At 44.0% G+C, this 17,909-nt stretch overlaps 2 protein-coding genes and 1 pseudogene across 3 annotated transcripts; all 3 read left to right on the forward strand.

Moving 5' to 3' along the window:
* Nucleotides 1-639: 639 nt before the first annotated feature.
* Nucleotides 640-11,678, forward strand: LOC120640968 (exocyst complex component SEC5B-like). The gene is made up of 21 exons (XM_039916911.1): nucleotides 640-1,129; nucleotides 2,249-2,412; nucleotides 3,185-3,282; nucleotides 3,362-3,556; nucleotides 3,663-3,790; nucleotides 3,889-4,047; nucleotides 4,882-4,986; nucleotides 5,262-5,336; nucleotides 5,456-5,593; nucleotides 5,693-5,875; nucleotides 6,151-6,306; nucleotides 6,401-6,524; nucleotides 6,604-6,814; nucleotides 7,479-7,594; nucleotides 7,700-7,922; nucleotides 8,037-8,130; nucleotides 8,897-8,974; nucleotides 9,356-9,412; nucleotides 10,501-10,650; nucleotides 10,747-10,953; nucleotides 11,146-11,678. Exons 1-21 carry the CDS (start codon nucleotides 722-724, stop codon nucleotides 11,389-11,391), a joined length of 3,315 nt encoding a protein of 1,104 aa, XP_039772845.1. The 5' UTR covers nucleotides 640-721; the 3' UTR covers nucleotides 11,392-11,678.
* A 584-nt stretch (nucleotides 11,679-12,262) lies between these two features.
* Nucleotides 12,263-17,434, forward strand: LOC120640120 (annotated as a pseudogene). The gene is made up of 9 exons (XR_005661744.1): nucleotides 12,263-12,894; nucleotides 12,975-13,651; nucleotides 13,780-13,824; nucleotides 13,920-13,993; nucleotides 14,172-15,593; nucleotides 15,925-16,095; nucleotides 16,187-16,587; nucleotides 16,703-16,854; nucleotides 16,959-17,434. The product of XR_005661744.1 is annotated as a WAT1-related protein At1g09380-like (transcript).
* On the forward strand, nucleotides 12,532-14,098 carry LOC120640119 (fibrillin protein 5 homolog). Its single transcript, XM_039915999.1, has 6 exons — nucleotides 12,532-12,894; nucleotides 12,975-13,097; nucleotides 13,553-13,651; nucleotides 13,780-13,824; nucleotides 13,920-13,993; nucleotides 14,080-14,098. Exons 1-6 carry the CDS (start codon nucleotides 12,532-12,534, stop codon nucleotides 14,096-14,098), a joined length of 723 nt encoding a protein of 240 aa, XP_039771933.1.
* Nucleotides 17,435-17,909: the final 475 nt, after the last annotated feature.

Here is a 17,909-nt window from a genome sequence, read left to right on the forward strand (position 1 = left end):
TTCGGTACTGTAGCACATTCGTTGTTACTTAACAAATAATGTTCAATTATGGACTAATTAAACTTAAAAGATTCATTTTGTGATAATCAGTTAGATAACATAATTAGTTATTTTTTCAATTGTATTTAATACTCCATGTATGTATCTGAATATTCGATGCGACAAGTATTACAGATTTTTTTTAACTAAACTGGGCCATAGTTCCATGCGAAACTGCGAATCCGGTGGTTCGTGAAAACCCGTGTGCCTGACACCTCCTCAGTCCTCAACCACCTCTTCCTACCCTGTTTAGTTTCGAAAAAATTTATACAGTACTCGTGACATTAAATTTTTAGACACATACATGGAAGATTAAATATAGTTAAAAAAATAACTAATGATACAGTCTAACTGATTAGTACGAGACAAATTTTTTAAATTTAATTAGTCTATAATTAGATATTAATTGTCAAATAACAATAAAAATACTAAAGTATTACAGTTTCGCTACAGTACTACTCCCAACAGCTTCCGGAAGCAGTCAGGTCCAACACGTGCTACGGAGGAGAGCCTTTCGGTCCAGCCGGACCAGCCTCCCCACACGCAGATTCAAGACCATCGAATCCGTCCAAGTCCAGACCGAAATTTCTCTCTCTCCGTCTAACACACGCGCGCTCCCTCTCTGTGTCCTCCCCTCCACCTTCCTCCCGCCCCAGATCCGAGCCCCTCGTCGCCCGCGGCCATGGCGAGCGACAGCGACGTCGACGAAGACGAGCTCCTCCAGATGGCGCTGCAGGAGCAGGCGGCGCGGGACCTCAGCCACCAGCGCCCGCCCGCCGCCAACAAACCCGTCGTCAACCTCGTCCGCCCGCACGCCCCCAACGCGCGCGGCGGGGGCAACGCCCGCGCGGGGGCCGCCCCCGCGAAGGCGCGCCAGCCCAGCCGCGGCGGCGACGAGGACGAGGACTCCGAGGTCGAGCTGCTCTCCATCTCCTCCGGCGACGAGGACGACAACCCCCGGGCCCGCGGGCCCCCGCCGCCCCGAGGGGGCGCCGGCGGGCGCGCCGGGGCGCGGAGGGCCGCGTCGCGGGACGACGGGGACGACGACGAGGAGGAGCCCAGGAGCTGGAAGCGCGTCGACGAGGCAGAGGTAGGGGGGGGGGGGGGGTGGGGGTGGCTCACCGAGATCTCGATCTCCCGGGCGGTGGTTGCTTTGCTGGCTTAGGCGCGTCTACGGATCGCGCGGTTTAATGATAAGGCCAATCTCTTTTGCTTAGCGAGCTGGGAATGTCATTGATCGCCGAAATTCAGCTAGTGCCGTGATCATGTGAAGCATGCCATGGTACTCTGGTTTAACAATGGCGAACTGTGGTACCTAGCTGAGCACTCTAGCTTGCTCAATTTAAAATTCTGGTGAGCTGGGGTCAGTTGTGGCGCTCCTGAGTAGGCCTACCTTGTTGGTAGGGTGAACTTGATAGTAGGAGCTAGTACCTGGCTGTGGTAAGGACTGTGAGTGCTGACATGGTATAATCAGAGGAATCAATACCAATGTGAGATTAGGAATTTGACGATGTATCAATATAACTATAACCAGAGTAATAAGGGACTGTTTGGACGCTGCCTGCCAGGCAGCGTCCCCAGGCGTTCGATTTCGATTGCCTGGGGCTGCGATTGATTGCCTGGCAGGCAAACCCAGGCCAGGGCGCCATCCAAACGAGCCCTAAGTCCCAGTGGTTGTGCTTCACACATTGTTTTGTTTGTCACACCAAATGCTTACCTACAGCCTACAGCCTACAGCTATGATAAATGTGTGTTACTGTTTGATTTTAGATTTATAAATTGTTGAATAAGGAAATGAATCACACCACATCATTCTATACCTGCAGCTATGATAACTGTATGTTACTGTTTGATTTTAGCTTTATAAATTGCTGAATAAGGGAATAAATCACAGTATTACACCTCTCTTTTTTTTCTAACTCCAAATTCAAATGACTAATATAATTATACCCACTGGAGCATTGGAATCTCTCTCCTGGTAAACTCTCGGTTGTCTTGTCTGTTGTTTTTTTTCAATGTCTTGATTGTTTCCAACTTAGCATATTTTCTTAATATCATGACATGACATATCTGCTTTCTCCAGATAATAGTTGCCAAATGCTTTGAAATGCGAAAATGATATTTTATTTAGCCTTGTTCTCTTGTACCTTTTGCATTTTCGTACTAATGCTGAACATGTCTTTTGTGTACCCTCCTTTGCTTCACTCAGCTTGCTCGCAAGGTTCGAGAAATGCGTGAAGCAAAAGTAGCGCCTAGTATTCAAGCACTTGATCAGAAAGCAGCAGCAGCTGCTGCTGCAGCAGCCCGGAAGGCCCTCACAAGTGTACAGACCCTACCAAAAGGAGTAGAGGTTTTGGATCCATTGGGCCTTGGGTAACTACCTTATCATTAGTTTTTTTTTATCATTACAATTTACATGTGTTGTTTCTCACTTAAGAAGCAGTTTATAAAGGAAATACACTCCTTGTTGTACTCTACTCTATTCCTACATTACCTTTTCCTCTTAGGGAGATGCCTCATTGTAAAATTTTTGATCAGAATCTTTCTGTATGCTGGTCTAGCCTCTCTTTCTTGTTTTTGTTATATCTTTGTCATTATGGTGGGATTCATACACACTGAAAAATCATAGGCTTGTCTGGCTGTGGTTCAGTTCATCTGCTTTTGAAATTGTTTCTCTTTGGCTTGAGAAACTAGCTTCTTAATAGAAGCCACCCAGGAATTGTTTGGATAAACCAAGTAGCTAGCTTAAGGTGGATGGGAGCTAAATAACAGGGCGGATAAGCTCTTGGCTTCTTTCTTGGTGGCAGCCTCAGCTTCTTTAAAAGCCATGGGTAGAAGAAGCTACTTCGTCGCTCTTTATCTTCAAGCTAGAGGAGCTGAAGCTAGAATTGGGACCAAAAAGGCTGTACATAGTACTTAAAGTTAATCTATTCAATGTAATTTTTAAAAACATTTCTGCTGGACCATACCAAAGAAATGAACAGCTAGTATTAAAATCACACAGATTTAATATTGTGCTGGTGTGATATTCTCTGAAGGATAAGTGAATTAATTTCATTTAATGGAACCAAGTTAAGATTATCCGCATCCATGTCCGCTTCCAATGCATGATTGGATAATATATTAATATTTATTACCTTACCAGTGTCATGGATAATAAATCCCTGCGATTGATCACTGATGCCTCAGTAAGTTCTCCGATTTCAAGGGAGAAGTCTCAAGGTTTGGACCCCAATCTGCGAGGTATGCCTGATGGTTTTATTAGAATCTCTTCTTGTATCATATTCATGCCTGCTAAGATGTCTATTTTACACTTCTGCAGACAAAGTTATATATTCGTCTCCAAATTTTGATCCAAAGGTTTTCCTTTCGTGGGTCCATAAAGACACAAGTGCTGCTGACTTAGAGTCTGGTGCTCTCACCTTGAAAACTGATCTCAAAGGGAGAACGCAGCAGAAAAAACAGTTAGTCAAGGAGAACTTTGATTGTTTTGTCTCGTGCAAAACTACAATAGATGGTATTTATTTAGCTGTTAGATCTGCCGCTATTGCAGTTAAATGTTCATAATCTTTTCTTTCTGGGAAAATTTTGCATCTCTTTGTAATACACTTTTTTATTGTCAGACATTGAGTCGAAATTGAGACAGATAGAGGAAGATCCTGAAGGTGCAGGTACTTCTCATTTGCATTCAGTCACACAAAAAATTAGCGGCGTGGCAAATCGTGCATTTGAGCCTCTATTTGAGAGGCAGGTATACAGACTATCTCTGGAACCACTTTTTATCCAACTTGATTACAGCTTTTGTGGCATTTCTTCTTGGGTGCATTACATTCTTGCCTTCTGGCACAGGCACAAGCTGAGAAGATCAGATCTGTCCAGGGAATGCTTCAAAGATTCCGAACATTATTTAACCTACCAAGTGCAATCCGTGGGAACATTAGAAAAGGAGAATATGATCTTGCTGTCAGAGAGTACCAAAAAGCAAAGTCAATTGTTCTTCCTTCCCATGTACGTCAACTTCTTAATTTATTTTATTTGATCTGTTATTCAACAGGGGTAACGGGGTATTCAATTGTTTGAAAACTGAGCGTTAATGGAAGAAACTTCTCTTACCTATCAAGATACCTAAACTGTTGATGATTCACAATAGGCCTGAGTGGATTATTTTCACTAGTTTGTAGGACTGGAGCATGTATAAAGAAATCGCTCCCCTACTCTCCTATGGTTTCGTGCCAACAACTGTTATGGATTATTAAAGTATTTGATGTGTGTTTTGGATTCATTTCTTTTTGGCTTATATGCTGATTGCGTAGGGTGGTGAAGCATGCATGGACAATCATATTCAGTGATGCTATTTTTTAGGCTTGTAGCTGACAAGTTATTCCTGGATCATCCAGCTCACTCATTATAGAAAATGAGTTTAAGATCAAGTTCCAGTTTGTATGTGACAAATTCTGTATTGTATATATTATGTCTAATGGCTTACTTATCTATTTGATCAGATAATAATCTCCACTCTTAAATGGAAGTAACAAGTAATAATCTCCACTCTTAGAAATGCTAGGTTTAATGATGTACTAAACTTATAATTACTTATTCCTTGGTGAAGTAACTCATTTGTTTTCGATTGCTTGTCCTTGGTGAACTGACTCATTTGTTTTCGATGGCTTGGTATCTGTTGCCATAGAAAATTATGGATGGTGCCGTGCTAAAGTTTAGCACATGCAAATTTCTCCATTGTATTGTGTGGCCCCATCATTCGTTGTTAGGAACTATATGCTACAACAATTGTAGATGTACATCATTCAATATGTTTGCTATGGTGTTATGGTGAACCTACAGGTGGGGATACTAAAACGTGTACTTGAGGAAGTGGAAAAGGTGATGCAAGAATTCAGGGGCATGCTGTATAAATCAATGGAGGATCCTCATCTTGACCTTGCTGAGGTTAGTGGAACATGCCTGTAATATCTTGGAGACATCTGGAAATTACTTACTTTTGTTGTCAGTGAAAGATGGTTTAGCAAGTTTAGGTTTGAGCAATTTTGAACATAACCAGATAGAGATGGCGTAATAGAGGGCAGTTAGCAGAGTTACAGTACATTGCTTTGTCTACAATGGACTAGTTGATTGCCTAGTACTTAACTACTTGCACCATTTTAAACTGAAGTCATCTGATGATTTTGTTCTGTTTGCTTACTGATTTCCTGCTTACAATTCAGCTTGAGAACATTGTTCGTCTACTGTTGGAGTTGGAACCTGAAACAGATCCAGTGTGGCACTATCTAAATATTCAGGTTAAACTTTTCTAAAAATGTCTGCTATAACTTAAATTTTCTTATTGTTAACTGTGCTTTAAAAAAATTGACTTCTGGCTCTGTTAACTCTATACTTATGTCTTAGTATTTCCTTTCAGAATAGTAGGATCCATGGATTGTTTGAAAAATGTACTCAAGATCATGAAGCAAGAATGGAGATTTTGCAAAATAAAATTCGTGACAAAGTGCTATCTGATTCAAAGTGGAGGCAGCTGCAACAAGATTCAAATAAATCTGTGAGCATATTACTTCTTGTAGTTCAGCACATTTTATATTTTCATGCTATTTATGTGTTTCCTATGTTAATGTGGACTTTGTTCCCAATTCTTGTTTAGTTGGAAGTTGATTCCACCATCGGTGATTCTCCCCGAACTGATCAGTTGTCAACAAATGTTATGGCTGAAGAAGCTGACGGTTTAAGGTCTAGCTACATTCGTAGGCTAACTTCTGTACTTATCCAGCATGTTCCAGCTTTCTGGAGATTAGCTTTATCTGTCTTCAGTGGAAAATTTGCCAAGGTATGAACACACATGGTAATTATAGGTCTTGAGACACTAATTAGTTCTTGTAACAAATCATATTGCTTTTCTGAGCTGCTGAAACTAAACATTTCCACCCTCACGTTTGTGCAATAATAAACTGAAATTAAAGTGTATTTCTGATAATGTCAATCTGAATAATGATGTCTGCTTCAATCCTCATTTAAAAGATGAGACTAAGATATGTTGTACTGATTTATGTCTTAAAAAAGAGGGATTTTCATGGATTTGCTAATTATACATATTGTTTACAGGCAGCTACTGGGACTGTAGTTTCTGATGCTAACATGAATGCGAAGCCAGTCGCAAATAAGACTGATGAGAAAGGTGGAGAAGCAAAATACACGAACCATACTCTTGATGAAGTTGCTAGTATGGTTCGGGCTACTGTGTCAGCTTTTGACACCAAGGTACAATTAGTGCGCGTGTGGAATTTTAATGTTGAACCGTGGTACTTAGGACAGTTGATTGTATTAGTAGTTAAACATGCTTTGACATCAACAGGTTCAGAATACCTTCCGTGATTTTGAGGAATGCAACATTCTTTCTCCATACATGAGTGACACTATAAAAGAAATAGCTAAGGCCTGTCAGACCCTTGAAGGAAAGGATTCGTCTCCAACTGCTGGTATGGCCTCTTAATTAGGAGCTTATCCAAAGCCTGCAAAATTTGTCTTGTATCCTGAATGTGTTAACAATTATGCCAGTTAAAATGTTGCGCGCCCTTCATTTTGAAATGACAAAGCTTTACATTCTGCGGCTTTGTTCATGGATGCGGTCAACAACTAAGGAGATATCAAAAGATGAGACTTGGGTTACTTTATCCACCCTTGAGAGAAACAAGTCTCCATATGCAATTTCATGCATGCCATTGGAATTCCGTGAGATCACAATTTCAGCGATGGACTGGATTGATACGTAAGACTTCTTTATTTCTATATAGTATTGCACCTTTTTCCATCATGTTCAGTTTGTTATGCTGCATTATTTCAAAAAAAAAACTGTGAGTTTTTTTCACATTGTTACTTTGCAATTGACCATCATTTTTAATATTTATTTTCTAAAAGATAACTACTACTTTTTTTTTTGCACTAGAGGCATGGTTCCTTCTTGCCACTGAGTATAGTACTATAGTTATTATGGCGTCAGGAAGAAATTATTAGAATTAGATACAACATCGATTTTCTTACTCTGTTGTGTACATCTTATTGCTTTAGCTTCCATTGTTGTAACGATCAAGCATAAGCCTTCACCACTTAGATTTATTAGGATTGTGCTTTTGATGCTGTGCTTCGGGTTATTTTCTTGTCCTAGCTATGAATGAATTCCATCATCTAGTATCACAATTTGTGTCTCACTCTTTCCCCTTGCTGTGAAAAATCTGAATTTTTTTAGCATGATTGTTCAAAGTGATTCCACATCTCTAGTTTTATGTTCAATCTACTGTATTTAAAATTTTTCAACATTACAAAATAGTTGAACTTTCCATGTGCTGAATTTGTAAACCGACAAGAACTCTTGTGGCTTCACTAATATTTTTGTAATGGAACATGGTCCCTAATCTGTGTTTGTTTTGTTTCAGTATGATTCTTAATCTGATGAGTGAGACTGCGAAATCATATGACATTTCTCAACCACTTCAGGAAATTAATGAGTCTGTCAGACTTGCATTCTTAAATTCCTTTCTGGATTTTGCTGGTACGAAGTTTCTCTAAGTAGCTAGTGGAATCATCCAAATTGCATATATACTGTTAACATCATTTTCTAATCTTTATTTTTTGACAATCTTTATAAATGCTTCAGGTTACCTAGAGAGGTTTGGAGGGGAGCTAGCTCAGAACAGATCAAACAAAGAAAACAATTATGTCCAAAATGGTTACATAAATGGTACTAGAGAAACATCCACTACCGTAGATGGGGATTTGCACAAGAAGCTACTGGTTATTTTGAGTAACATTGGGTATTGCAAAGTCGAACTTTCCGATGAACTGTATACCAGATATAGACATATTTGGTCTCCAGTCAGGTAACCTGATAGCATTCATAAAATATTTGCCTGGAGCCTTGATACTGGGAAAGCCTATACTCATTAAAGAAGCTGAAATACTTCTACTCTATTCAATGAAAATTTCTGTCACAGGAATAATGATGAACGAAACTCTGACATGCGAGATCTGATGTCATCCTTCTCTGCACTTGAAGAGAAAGTCCTGGACCAGTATACTTTTGCTAAGGTATGGTACACAATTCAGAACATGATGTTGATTAACCAATAGATGCATAATTTCCCATTTAGGAAAATTGATACAACATAATATTATAACCCCAGTTGCTTCCTTTCATATAGGTGTGTGAAGGTTATTCTCTGATATATTTTACATGCTCAAATTCTCTTATATTCAAGAACTGATATAGTGTTTCTAATTCCTCAATAGTACTATAGTTCTGAAAGAACTTAATAAAGCATCCAAAACAACTTAATGAAGCTTGTGAAGTAACAAACTTATGTTTTAGTGTAGCTTCGCAGTTACTTTATTTTTTTTTCATGAGTGCAGCAGTTTTGTTGGAAGTCCTAGTTATTGTGGTAATATTGGATTTTTTTTGTCTTCCTTTGATATATTATTATCATATTATTTCATGCCTTTCACAACCATGCGTAGCAGGCAAGAATACTTGTGTCACAGGCCCATATAGCTCTTGAGGAAGTGCTAGGAAGTTCCAGTGTTCCACAGATCCTACTAATACTAGGGACAACTGTAAATCTTAAATGTTAGGAGTTTCTCTAGATCCTAGTAGTGCTAGGGATAACTGTGGATCTTAAGTGTTAAATTTTTTTGTGGATCCTACTAATGCTAGGGACAACTGTAAATCTTAAGTGTTAGGAATTTTTTGCAGATCAAAATTGATGCTGGGGTAATATTTTTCTTGTTTTTTATTTTTAGTTTTTGCTCATTATGTTATTTACCTTCCCTCTTGCTCATCCTTTTGTTGTTTGATTAGTCAAACTTGATCAGAAGTGCCGCACAGAGTTATCTTTTGGATTCTGGGATTAACTGGGGAGCAGCACCGTCAGTAAAGGTATGTAGATGTAGAGCCCCCCCCCCACCCCCCCCCCCCACCCCACCCACACACACACACACACAAAAACATTTGTGGTATGTCACTATATGTGTTTCAGGATTTCTTTTTGAAACAATCAATGGTATTTTAGAAATTAGAACTGGACTCTCCATCATGGGATGATGGGATGCAGTTCAAACTTTGTAGCATCTTGCTATTTACTGGAAGACAGTTACATCTAGAATATGTTCTGGGTTCACTCTGTTTGTACAGGCTGTAACTAATACTTGGATACAATTAATGAAAATGGATTGGCATCCTTATGCTTATTGCTGTTGACCAACGGCTTTTGTTGTCTTGTGAAACTACAGTGTTAATATCATTGCTTTCTCCTTGCAGGGCATTCGGGATGCAACTCTTGATTTACTACACATCCTTGTAGCAGTACATGCAGAGGTCTCCATCATTTTCTATTCTTATTATGGATATTTAAATTTTGTCATGACACCATTGCCTTTCCTATTAATATGCTTGAAATTGGGGTAAAGAATAAATACCTTTTATTGGATAATTTACTATCATCTTTGGGCCCACATGATCTATGCCGAACTGTTGTATTCATATATCTGCATCAGAAAAAAAACACTTTTCCTGAGTACCTAATCTGCTTAGAACAAAAATAGCTGTTTCGTTTGTAAAAGAGACTAGTCCGCTGACTGCCCCTCTGAAGTTCTGTTGCTACCTCTGTCCCTAAAACAAATAGCACAGGTTACGGCAAGTCCATATGGTACTTTTAGTACTGGATAGATTGTGCGCCTGGTAGTTAACAGGTTCCTCTCTTCTTAGAACGAGATAGCTGGAAAGGTCCAATTTTTACACTTTTCACCTTCTAATATTATGAATATTGTTCATACCGAGCAAACTGTAGCATTCTTGCAAAGTTTGTGAGATTTGTTCATTACTTAGATAAAGAAATGCTAATGTAATGTCACAGCTCCCCGGGGTGCTTGTTATTCGATGAATTTCATATCTGATTGCACTTATATCTTATGCATCAATATTTTACTCCATTCCAGAATGTATGTCATTTTGGTATTGTCCTAAGTCAAACTTCTCCAACTTTGACCAAGTTTGTAGAAAAATATATATCAACATCTACTATACCAAAGAAATGCATTAACAAGATATATTTCATGGTGGATTTAATGAAACTGTTTTGGTGTTGTAGGTGTTGGTCCATTTTTCTAGAAACTTGGTCAACATTAGAGAAGTTTGACTTAGGACAAAAAATGGCTTGCGTTTTTGATTGGAGTATCTTAGAGTGCTATTTGACTATAGTCCTGTTTGTTTCCTATTATAATCGGCTTATCAGTGGAAATAAGTGATAATCCCACAAACGCTCTGCTTATTTTCGCTTTTTTGGTAATCCGCCTCGGAGATTTGAACTGAAAATCTTCGCTTAGCTTATAATCTAAGCGTGTCTGAGAAAGGCGGAAACAAACAGGGCTAATATCATGCAACTGTTAACTTTTGCCTGATTTCAGGTATACTCTGGTGCTCGGCCTTTGTTGGAGAAGACGATGAAAATTTTGGTGGAGGGTTTGGTTGACATTTTTCTTAGCGTTTTCCATGAGAACAAGACAAAAGATATTAGACTATTAGATGCAAACGGTTTTTGTCAGCTCATGCTTGAGGTAAGTGTTTAGTTATATATGTCACAGCAGTCCTATCTACTTTAATGGTTTGGCAATTCTGCTTAGTATCCAATCTTCTGTGTTATATGCCTGCAGCTTGAGTACTTTGAGACAGTACTGCACGCATACTTTTCATCTGAGGCACAGCAGGCTCTGAAATCCTTTCAAGAGAACTTGTTGGAAAAGGCCTGTGAAAGTCTGGCAGAAGCTTTGGAGAATCCTGGGCACCAACGTCGACCAACTCGTGGTAGTGAAGATGCTGCCTCAGATGGACAAGCATCAGTTTCACCTGATGATTTGCTTGTAAGTGCCCGAAAGTATCCTGCTTCTGGATTATTAACATTGCTCGTTTGCAAATTGATAATAGATGTAAAATACATCTGTCAGGGTAGTGTGACATTAAATTTGCGGTAGCTTTCTGCTACTTCCGGAAACGTGTTGTCATTTCTTACAAAGGACCATGTATAATCGCAAAAAACATTTTCGGCTTTGCAGGCGCTTGCTCAACAGTACAGTAGTGATCTGCTGCAAGCGGAGCTGGAGAGAACCCGGTTAAATATAGCATGCTTCATGGAGTCGACTCTCCAATTATCATCTGCACCGGCAGGCTCAAAGTCTGCTGCTTATTCTTCTCACCATGCACCAGCGCCACAGCACGCCCCGGTTCAAACCTCCTCGCCCAGTTTTAGACGGCAGCAGACAGGTTCAAGTTCTCCTGTAGTCTCCAGGCGGCGACGGTGAGCTTAACGCTGGGTGTGCCATTTCCTCGTCGCCGTGGTCTCTTCCCAGTTTTTTTTTCTTTTTCTTTTTGGTATTCCCTCTCTGTCTCTCTCTCTCTCTCTCATGTTTTTTTTTTGAAATTTCTTGTAATTATCATTCTGTTGTCGTGTATTATGAATTTTGATCCATTCTTTTGGTGTTGTAAGATAAAAGGGCGGATACAGGTGCTGATGCACGGGACCATCTATAATTGTATAATCTCCAATTCTACTAGAATATTATCCCTATGATTTCCGGAGATATCACAACTCTGTTATCTGATGTTGCTGGTCTGCACCAGTCTCTTGCGGTCGTCGCCGCTTTTGTTGCAACACCGACCTGGCTGTGTATCCCAAGGTTTGCAACTGTTGTGTCAATTAGCATCAGGTGGTTCGTAATTAGTATCGCGCATTGTGATCTGAACTGTACGTTGAGGTACCGAAAGAGGAAATTATTTGATTTGATTTGATTGTTCGACACGTGTTCCTACGAGCAACTATTCCGCCCATTGATACATACTGTCATCCAACCGCTGGCCGCCACGTTCTCCAGTAGAAGCCCGTGGTGATGGGTGCCCTGCCGCCGTGCTCTCTTGTTTATACAGGATTATTCCTCCACGCCGTGCACGTTCGGCGCGGTCTGTCTCCCAGTCTTGCCTGCACATGTCGCCGTCGCCGGCACCGGCCAGATCCGAGCCCAACGTCCCTCCATACGGATTGGATTGATCTCCTTTTCTAACCGAGCTCACGTGCCGATCTGTTGATCTCTCGCTGACGACGGTCGCGGACAAGAAGAGCTGCGCAAGTGTGTGGTAGGCCAACGCAACGCAACGCTCAGCTGCAGCCCGCAGCTCCTGACCTCGCTGCTGCTGTGCCTGCTCGTGCCGGGCCACAACGTTATCCTCGCGGGTGTGGCCAGAGCTGTGCAGCACAGAGGCCGGCCACTTCCCACCCACCCACCCACGTATTAGCGCCTCCTCCCTCCCGCGCGCGCGTGCGGGAGCTGCTGCGACCAGGACCAGCAGGAGAGCATGGAGCCGAGGCCGCCCTGCCACCGCCTTCGCCGCGCCCTCTAGCCAGCCAGCCGGCCGGCCGGCCGACCCAGCCCTGTCGGTTCCCCGCCATGGCAGCCACCGTCCTCGTCCCGCCGGCGCACTGCCACCGCGCCACGGCGGCGGCGGCGACGAGCGCCGCCATCTCGCATTGTGCCCTCCCTCCCGCGCGCCGGCGCCGGGGATCGCGCGCCGTGAGGGCGGCGGCGGCTCCCGAGCAGAGCCAGAGCGGCGTGTCCCTCGCGGGAGCCTCCGGCTCCGGGCACGGGAGCGCGGGCGACGACGCCAAGGCCGCGCTGCGCCGAGCCCTGGAAGGCGCGGACAGAGGGATATTCGGGATGACGTCCGTCCGGCGGTCGGAGGTCCACCGCCTGGTGGAGCTGCTCGAGGCCCGAAACCCCACGCCGGAGCCCACCGCCGAGCTGCGGGAGAAGGTATGAGCTGCAGATCATAGCATTTGAACTCTCGGGTGCTGATCGCGTCTTGCGTGGGGTTGTGTTTGGGTGGTGCGAAGGTGGACGGGTGCTGGAAGCTCATCTACAGCACCATCTCCATCCTGGGGAAGAAGAGGACCAAGCTGGGGCTCAGGGATTTCATCAGCCTAGGGGACTTCCTCCAGATAATTGACGTCAAAGAGGTCAGTCAAGGCTACCTGCAGTGGAATCGTCGTGCTGACGGCTCTGTAATTATGTGTAGCATCCGTGACGTGCTACTCTGTTCGGACCATCCTGATTGGCTGTGGGTTGCCATTTGATCAGCTCAACTTTTATACTCCACCCCTTTTAAAATATGTGACATCTTCGTAGTATATTAAAAAGCGGAGGGAGTGCCTTGATTGGGTAGCTTTTTTAATATTTAAATATAGTAGCATAGATCCTGCACACTGTGACACTGCATTGCATATCCGAGCATTTGGAATAGATAGTAACGTTCCAACATCCAAATAATTGTATCTTAACCGGGAGTTACCTAGACTATGCAAATTGCATTTGGGTTATTCATGGAGGTTCTAATTGCAAACCAAGTAAGTTTTGATTTTTGCCATCGCTTGAAATAAATGGAGATTTAGCGTCACTTCTCTACACCCAAAAGGAAAAGGCGGTGAATGTGATCAAATTCAGCGCGAGAGCATTTAAGATATTGTCGGGGAAGCTCACCGTCGAAGCTTCGTACAGTGTCACTAGTAAAACGGTAAGTCTTCTTTCTGCTGTTGATTATCCTGATTTTTGTTAGAAATTATTGTAGTATCACTGTCTTGCTGCTGATCCTGATTGCTACAAGCCTGAAACTTCCTCACAACTTGTAGCTTCTTGTTTCAGAGAGTGGATATCAAACTTGAGAGTTCAACTATCACCCCAGAACAGGTAAAAATTCATACTGGTCTCCTCTTTATTTCCAGAGAATGAATCCCATGGAATTTCCAATGCGTCTAGATTGATTCTCACATTTGGATGTGCAGCTAATGAATATATTTCAGAAGAACTACGACATGCTCCTGGCCATATTCAACCCAGAGGGTTGGCTAGAGATAACGTATCCTTTTTTACAAAAAAAAAAATTGTTGTCGATCAGCATAGTAACTTCATCTTTGTTTAATCCACTTCTAATTGTTCAATCAGTCAGTCAATCGATCAGTGATCAAGATAATTTCCAGTAGCAAGTGGCAGAGGTAACAAATTTCCATATGTTGTCTTCCTCAAATTTTGAATAGATATGTCGACGAAACCTTGCGGATCGGAAGAGACGACAAGGAAAACATCTTTGTTCTAGAGAGAGCAGATCCATCAGAGGTTTAACAAACCAGCGACGCTTATTCGTAACTTTCTTACAAGGAGCATGGCACTTCCTAGAAGATTATTGCCTGCATATCCTACGGCTGCACACACACACACACACACACTGACACACACATGGTTCTTGCCGAATTTTGATGAGAATAGAACAGCATATCCGTGCTCTGAAAAGGATTTGTGCAAGCTGGGCATCTTCTATGTTCCTTCACATAGAGACTCGCGAAATGGTCAACCTTATAGGAGGCAGAGACAGTACAGCTGCTGGATAAATTGTTTCCTCTTCTTTGTCAATCTTACACCCGTGTCCAAGTATTCTTCCTTGTAACATCGCAGAAAAAAAAAATTAGAACCATTCTTCCTTGCAAGACACAATCCAATGAGTGCACAGCTCGAAAAAACACATATTAATCAAGTACGTTTTTTGATACCATTGTCGTTCATGTCCTCTTTGAAGTGAGCTCTGGTCAGAGACCCCTAGAACTTGATGTTTCTTGTTGTTCCTGCCTTGCTACATTTGCATAAAGAATGGCAAATCCAATCTCCTGAGCCAGAAGCCCAGAGAACAGGTGGATGCGAAATGAAGCACCAGCAAGGAGGCTGCACAAAAACAGAGAGCTGCCTGATCTGGTGACAGAAATTGCAAGACCGGGGCCACGTACAGAGTGACGCGCCGGGACGTCCAGCGGCGCAGCACTGACGTCGCCAGGCCCGTCACCTATGTATCACCGATACGCGATACGGGTACGGCGATACGTGAGTTTAAAAAACGACATAGTGGTAGAATAGAGAGAGTATCGAAGTATCGGATACGCAAATATTGGATACGGGTACGGCTGGGTTAGTGAAGTATCGGTGATTCATAGCCCGTCACCGGCCGTCACCCATCGGTTCCCGCGACATGCCGTGGCGCGCCAAGGCGGCAGCACCGATGAGAAACTAAAAAACCAGCGAAGCATGGGCATGGCGCCTAACGCCGCAGCTGGGAATGGGATCTCGCTCCTACGACTATATTTAGACTAGAGCACGCGCATGCGATCCGTCTGCTGATTGCTCGGGTCGTGCTGTTGATTGAACGAAGGCAGGAAGCACCAGTGTGCTCCAGCTCCAGCCGGCCGGCCGGCCGGCCGGCCCGCGGGCGCCCGCGGCATGGGGAGCGGCGGCGGGGTGGTGGGCGGCACGAAGCCGGCGGTGGCGATGGTGGCGGTGGAGTTCGTCTTCTCGGCGCTGCAGATCTTCATCAAGCTCGCGCTGGACGACGGCATGGACGTGCGCGTCCTCGTCGCGTACCGCCTCATGTTCGCCTCCGCCTTCCTCTGCCCGCTCGCCTTCCTCGTCGAGAGGTGAACAAACACACATGCATCGGATGCATGTTTGTAGCCCTGTTGGTAGTACTGGCGACAGTTTTGCTGCAACTGATTTGCGTTTCTCACTTTGTTCGATTTCTTCAAGTATTTACACATTTTTCCTGCTAGAGAAAAGCTAGACAAACATTTGATCATGCCTTTATTTTTCACTTCCACTACGACTTCGTTTCTATTTTTACTATAATAAATTAATAATATCTCCTAAAGCTCTTGTGCTTCAATTCCTGCAGGAAGAAACGGCCACCACAGCGCTAATACTTTTTGGGTAAGCGCTGTGTCATCAGTAAGCTAAGTATTAGCAAGAAAGCTGGGGATGGCTCGTCATGCTCCTATCTCTATCTTGTTGCCACACCTGCAGAATTGCCATAAACCAGAACTTGCTAGTGCTTGCCATGAAGCTGACCAACTCAACGACCATCGTCACCGCTCTCAGCAACCTCACGCCCCAGTCCCCCTTCATCGTTGCCATCCTGACCAGGTCACTGAACTGCCACTATACTATATATTCAGACATCTTTATTTCTTCCAACTTCACGCAGCGATCTCACCGCCATGGTTGCATTCGACAGGCAGGAGATGGTGAAGCTCGGCAAGGCCAGCGGGCGGGCGAAGCTGGCGGGCACGCTGGTCGGCCTCAGCGGCGCGATGGTGGTCACCTTCTACGGGGGGCCCGAGCTCGGGTTCACGCACCGGCTCGCGCGCGCGGTCGGGCTCCGGCGGCGCGGCGGCGACGTCGGCCGCCGCCCGCGCCGCGGGCTCGTTCCTCGCCGTCGCCAGCTGCTTCAGCTACGCCGTCTGGCTCTCCATCCAGGCCCGGGTCGGGGAGGCCTTCCCGTGCCACTACTCCATCGCCGCGCTGGTGTGCCTCGCCGGCGCCGCCCAGTCCGCGCTGCTCGCGCTCTGCTTCCACCGGGACGCGGCGCACTGGCGCCTCGGCCTCGGCGTCAGGCTCTACTCGTCGGCCTACGCGGTGAGCAAGCGCCGCCGCATCGGCGACGAACCAGAGATCGATCTGCGATTGCTGCCGTGTTCATGAATCGTAGTGACGATCTGATGCAGCAAGTGCCCGTGTTCTTGGTCTGCAGGGGATCGTGGCGTCCAGGTTCGCGTTCCCGCTGATGTCGTGGTGCCTGCGGGAGCGGGGCCCCCTGTACGTGGCCATGTTCGGCCCGCTTATCATCGTCTTCGTCGCGGTGCTCAGCTCCGTCTTCCTCGACGAGACCCTGCACCTCGGGATGTACGTGGCGCCTGCCCTTGCTCTCGCACTCACCCCGGCCATGCGGATCGGTCTCGTTCTTTTTTTTTCACGGGCGATGTGGTGTGTGGCTGCCATTTTTGCAGCGCGCTGGGCGCCGTCCTGATCGTGGCCGGCCCGGGCTGTACATGGTGCTCTGGGGCAAAGCCAGAGAAGCGCAGGAGAAAGCTGCGGGTGTTCTGCCCCAGGATGAAGAACAGGGCGAGGAATCTGCTGCCCAAGATGATGCTGCCAACGCCGAAACAAAATGACGAGACTTGATTGCGGCCGACCTACTGTAACTGTGCACACACACTGCTTAAAACCAATCTGCCGACGGCACAGCAAGTGGCTGATTACTCCGATACTGGAATTGGTTCTGCACCATGTTCTTGCTGAAAGAGAGAATATCCCAGAAAAGCTGGTAGCCAGGTATCACCAACTACGGGCCTCAAAAATTTGGAAGAAGTGTTTGAAATCTTAAAAGTTATTTGAAACGGATTTCAAAAAAATTAGTGTCTGCCAGTAAAGCTGGCACGATTGGTTACTAATCCATATTTTGACAAAAATGTCCGGAATCTCATATTTTTATTTGTACTTTTTTAATTACACAATGTAATTTAGATACTCACAACGCACGCGCACTCAACACTATGAGCGCACATACACAAATCCTACCCCTATATATGAGCATCTTCAAAGACTGAGTTGACAACGGTCACTCCGGTTCAATCTGTAAAATATTTTATGCTTCAAGGTCAAAATTGCCGGATGTCTTATTTATTTGCTACTGGAGATGAACAATTTTGTTTTTCCACAAACATGTGCTAGCATGAATTTTCCAGATAAAACTTATTTCGAATAACAATATGCTTTCTCCATTTTTAGATATATGATTATATGACGTTATGGACAAGCTAATTGGGTTTTTACGAATCAAATATCTTTTCCTATATAAATTAATTAGCTTTAAATAAACATCATTATGATGTTTAAGATCGGTGGGAGTACATTGATTAGAACATATATAACAATTTCACTTGTGGTTTCTATAAAAT

This window comes from Panicum virgatum, chromosome 7K (assembly GCF_016808335.1).
Source record: "Panicum virgatum strain AP13 chromosome 7K, P.virgatum_v5, whole genome shotgun sequence".
Lineage (NCBI taxonomy): Eukaryota > Viridiplantae > Streptophyta > Magnoliopsida > Poales > Poaceae > Panicum > Panicum virgatum.